We start from the raw sequence: 5,234 nt of genomic DNA on the forward strand, positions 1-5,234 counted from the left end.
GCCTCTCTCCGGCCTGGGGAGCCAGCTGGGAAGGCGAAGGCCCACCGCAGCCCCTCTACCTCTTTGCAAGCGCTGCGCTGGGCCTCAGTCCGAAAGGCGGATCGCCGGCGCAGACAGCGCCACGGCCATGACGCTCCCGCTGCTGTCGCCGCCGCCGCCGCTGTTTCTGCCCAAGACAGGTTGACAGATTAGCAGCTATTTTTAAGCCATGACACGCACGTCGAAGCAGGGTTCAAATCAGCGTGTGCACTGGTGACATACAGGGACTCGGTCTCACATTCAGTAGCCCGAGTCGCCTGCAGTGTGGGCTCCCCAGCAACCCCCTAGGAGCCGGCGCTCCTTACAGACCAGACACGGCCCCGCCGAGCCCCAGCAGCACCCCCTGGAATGCATGCGTGTGTTTTCAGAGCTGCACCAATTACAAAGCGTTTTGCCTAAAGATTACATTATAAGTCATCCCAGGCAGTGTCTTAAACACACACACTCCTCTCAGACAGAATTAACTAATTACATAGACATGATTCTGTGCACTGGCTTATACATGCCTCGGTCTCAAGAAACCGTGTCATAAAGAACAACGGTCCGTAGCCCCCATTAGCCTTCATTATATGCCGTGTACTTCATGTAGCTTAAGACATTTTATCCTCCCCACAAATCTATGAGGAAGGCATGATTACTGTGGTCCTAATTTTAGGGAGGAGGCGACCTAGGCACAGAGAGGCTAAGTACTCTGCCCAGGTCACACAGCTCATTACTGGCAGAGCTGAGCTTGTTCAAACAATGGCAACCTGGATTTGCAGTCTATGTCCTTAACCACTCTCTAAACCAGTGCCTCCCACAAAATGGAGAAGGCACCGTGGATTTCCTTCATTCAGGAAGCCATTTCCACCAGCTCAGTTCATAGTGAACGTCACTTTCCCCAGACTCTCAAAACATTCATCTTCATATTAATTTCTTTCTTTTTTGAGATGCAGTCCCACTCTGTTGCCCAGGCTGGAGTGCAGTGGTGCAATCTTGGCTCAGTACAACCCCACCTCCCAGGTTCAAGCCATTCTCCTGCCTCAGCTTCCCAAGTAGCTGGGATTACAGGTGCCTGCCTTCATGCCCCGCTAATTTTTTGTACATATGTTTTGTTTGTTTATTTCTTAGTGGAGACGGGATTTCACCATGTTGACCAGGCTGGTCTTGAACTCCTGACCTCAAGTGATAAGCCCACCTTCTCCTCCCAAAGTGCTGAGATTACAGGCATGAGCCACTGTGCCCAGCCATCTTCATATTGATTTCTCATGTGCTGCCTTCTAGTGACATATTCACTTGATCTGCATTTTTATTCTAAGTACCAAGATTGTAAGCACTTTGAAGGCAGGGACTGTGCTACCTTCCCCAGTGCCTACCTCATTGTGTGAGAGGGAAGTGGGGAGATGATAAATGTTAGCAGATGATGCTGTTGAGAACTAGGCTGGCTTGAACTCTGGCTGTCTCCTAGAAGAAAGGCAGGAAGTAGATTGGCTCAGACTGAAGCTGACGGTGTCAGCTATATCTGAAACCAGGACTGACTCCATTCCCAGCAGTGGTGGCAGATCAGGTTTCAATCTCTGGATTAGAGAAAGTAGTGGCCAATGTGACAAACCCCGGGTTCCATGACAGGCTGCCATCCAAGTTTAACGTACCTCCTAGCCTTTTTTTTTTCTCTAGAGAAACAAACTTAATTCTTTTCACTTTTCCTTGTCCTTTGTGGTACAGCAGTTTAAATAAGAAATGAAATCCTTTAATTTAAAACAGAGGCAGGGCATGGTGGCTCATGCCTGTAATCCCAGCACTTTGAGAGGCCAGGGCTGGCAGATCTCCTGAGGTCAGGAGTTCAAGACCAGCCTGGCCAACATGGTGAAACCCCGTCTCCACTAAAAAAAAAAATTAGCTGGGCGTGGTGGCAGGCGCCTGTAGTCCCAGCTATTTGGGAAGCTGAGCTGGGAGAATCGCTTGAACCTGGGAGGTGGAGGTTGTAATGAGCTGAGATCATGCCACTACACTCTAGCCTGAGCAACAGAGCAAGACTCCATCTCAGCAAACAAACAAACAAAAGCAAATACAAACAAATAATCAGACAAACAAAAAACCCCAAGGAATTGACCTGATAAATTTGAGATTTTAATTTGTGCATCCAGGAAAACCTAGTTAAAACATTTTCACAAAAGGAATTGTGAAAGAGCACTTATAAGATCAATGTCATTTTTTTTGTTTGTTTGTTTGAGTTTCGCTCTTTTTGCCCAGGCTGGAATGCAATGGCGCGATGTCAGCTCACCGCAACCTCTGCCTCCCAGGTTCAAGAGATTCTCCTGCCTCAGTCTTTCGAGTAGCTGGGATTACAGGCATGCGCCACCATGACTGGCTAATTTTGTATTTTTTAGTAGAGACAGGGTTTCTCCATTTTGGCCAGGCTGGTCTCGAACTCCCAACCTCAGGTGAAAATCAATGTCATTTTAAGTGAAAAGTCTTCAAGATTGGTAGGTTGAGAGGATGTTGTAGGTAAAGCTGATCTCAATCTTTGACAAGACTTCTGTTTCAACCCTGCATTGAACTTTTTTCAAAAAGCTGGGAAAATATGGTTTAAAGTACACCACAGACAATGTGCACAGCTGTTTATGGGTAACTATAGAAATTGTCCATGGGCTGGGCATGGTGGCTCACGCCTGTAATCCCAGCACTTTGGGAGGCCAAGGCAGACGGATCACGAGGTCGGGAGATCGAGATCATCCTGGCTAACATGGTGAAACTCCGTCTCTACTAAAAATACAAAAAAAATTAGCCAGGCTTGGTGGCAGGCACCTGTAGTCCCAGCTACTCGGGAGGCTGAGGTAGAAGAATGGCATGAACCCGGGAGACAGAGCTTGCAGTGAGCTGAGGTGCGCCACTGCACTCCAGCCTGGGCAACAGAGTGAGACTCCGTCTCAAAAACAAACAAACAAACAAACAAAAAAAAACAAAGAAAAGAAAGAAATTGCCCATGGACTTATCCATGAGGATCATTTTCATGAGTTGATCTATAGCCCACTTGATTTCTTTTCTTTTCTTTCTCTTTTTTTTTTGGAGGCAGGATTGTGTGCAGTGGTACAATCATAGCTCACTGCAGCCTCAACCTCCTGGGCTTAAATAATCGTCTTTTAAATGATCCTCTTGCCTCAACCTCCTAAGTAGCTGGGACTATACAGGTGCCTGCCACAATGCCTGGCATTTTTTTTTTTTTCTTTTTTTCTTTTTTTTTTAGGCAGAGTCTTGCTCTGTCTCCTAGGCTGGAGTGCAGTGGTGCGATCTTGGCTCGTTGCAACCTCTGCCTCCCCAGTTCAAGCAATTCTTGTGTGTCAGTCTCCTGAGTAGCTGGGATAACAAGTGTATGCCACCACACCTGGCTAATTTTTGTATTTTTTGTAGAGATGGGGTTTCACCATGTTGGCCAGGCTGGTCTCAAGCTTCTGATCTCAGGTGGTCTGCCTGCCTCAGCCTCCCAAAGTGCTGGAATTATAGGCCAGAGCCACCATACCTTGCCAATCAGCTCATTTAATCTCACCCATGTATTAAATTGGTGTCATCATTCTGACTGAATACCTGAGAGAGACTGACATTTGGTCAGATTAGTTAACTCATCCACATCTAGTGTGTGGCAGGACATAGGTTCAAACTCAGGGCTATCTTATCTGAAGCTTCATTGTTTCAAGACTAGGCTGGAGAATCATTTCCTCTGTAAAGCCTTTTTGGATTCACTTTTTTTTTTCGAGACTGAGTCTTGCTCTGTTGCCCAGGCTGGAGTGCAGTGGCACAGTTTTGGCTCACTGCAACCTCTGCCTCCTGGGTTCAAGCAATTCTCCTGCCTCATGCTCCCAAGCAGCTGGAATTATAGGCATGCACTACCACGCCCAGCTAATTTTTTGGATTTTTAGTAGAGGCGGGGTTTCACCATGTTGACCAGGTTGGTCTCGAGCTCCTGACCTCGTGATCCACTTGCCTCAGCCTCCCAAAGTGCTGGGATTATAGGTGTGAGCCGCTGCGCCCAGCCTGCATCCACTCTTTTTTTTTTTTTTTGAGACCAAGTCTCGCTCTGTCACTGCAACCTCTGCTTCCCCAGTTCAAGCAAGAGTGGCTCAATCTCAGCACACTGCAACCTCCACCTCTCGGGTTCAAGCAGTTCTCCTGCATCAGCCTCCCAAGTAGCTGGGACACAAGAGTGTGCCGCCGCGCCTGGCTAAATTTTGTATTTTTAATAGAGACAGGGTTTCGCCATCTTGGCCAAGCTGGTCTCAAACTCCTGATCTCAAGTGATCTGCCCGCCTTGGCCTCCCAAAGTGTTGGGATTACAGGCGTGAGCCACTGTGGCCAGCCTGGATCCACTCTTATTTGTCCATTTCCTTCTTTGTGCTCATATACACTTCCATCAAAGGACCTATGAGCTATATTTGTTTCACTTATTTATATACTTATTTAAATTCATATTGCCCATACTAGAAGCATGAATGGATACACTATGCTGGGGTGAACAGATTACAGATGGAAAAATAAGGCTATGGAAAGATAAAGATAGGGCCAGGTACTGTAGCTCGTGTGCCTGTAATCCCAACAGTTTGGCGGACCGAGGTGGGAGGATTTCATGAAGCCAGGAGTTTGAGACCAGCCTAGGGAACATAGTGAGATGGTGTCTCTACAAAAAATAAAGAATTAGCTGGCCATGGTGGCACATACCTGTAGTCCTAGCTACTTGGGAGGGTAAGGTGGGAGGATCACTGGAGCCCAGGAGTTTGAGGCTGCCATGAGTCATGATTGTGCCACTGCACTCCAGCCTGGGTGACTCAAAAAAAAAGATAAAAATAGATTTCAAAATAGTCATGAAAGAAGTGATTAAATAAATATACAGACAGGGAGGCGTTCAAAAATAGAATGCGGAAAAAAAAAACCAAAAAAAAAAAACAAGAATGACCATCAATATATGGCATACACTAAAGGTCAATTCTAACTTCTACCATTTAATTATGGGTTGGACTTTATATACATTAGCAAATTCAATCCCACAAATAGATTTAATTAATTCAATTTTACAGTTGAGGAAACAGGTTTAAAGCGCTGGTGGTAAATCCACTCTGAGGTCAGAGAGCTAATGAGTGGAATTTGAGCTTGGATTTCAACCTAGAACTATTTTAAACCAAAGCCTGTGCCTCAAACCACTGTAGTAGACTTGAAGAAAATAG

General features: G+C 46.3%; 1 protein-coding gene across 2 annotated transcripts in view; it reads right to left on the reverse strand.

Moving 5' to 3' along the window:
* The window catches only part of DUSP26 (dual specificity phosphatase 26 (putative)), an 18,093-nt gene that overhangs the window by 7,861 nt on the left and 4,998 nt on the right, over positions 1–5,234 (reverse strand). The window contains exon 2 of one of the 2 annotated variants that reach the window (XM_011966498.1): positions 60–166. In XM_011966498.1, coding sequence (XP_011821888.1) covers positions 60–166 — 107 coding nt within the window. Of the gene's footprint in view, positions 1–59; positions 506–5,234 lie in introns of those variants that run through there. The other variant, XM_011966499.1, reaches the window with a different exon arrangement.

This window comes from Mandrillus leucophaeus, unplaced genomic scaffold (assembly GCF_000951045.1).
Source record: "Mandrillus leucophaeus isolate KB7577 unplaced genomic scaffold, Mleu.le_1.0 Scaffold761, whole genome shotgun sequence".
NCBI classification, from domain to species: domain Eukaryota; kingdom Metazoa; phylum Chordata; class Mammalia; order Primates; family Cercopithecidae; genus Mandrillus; species Mandrillus leucophaeus.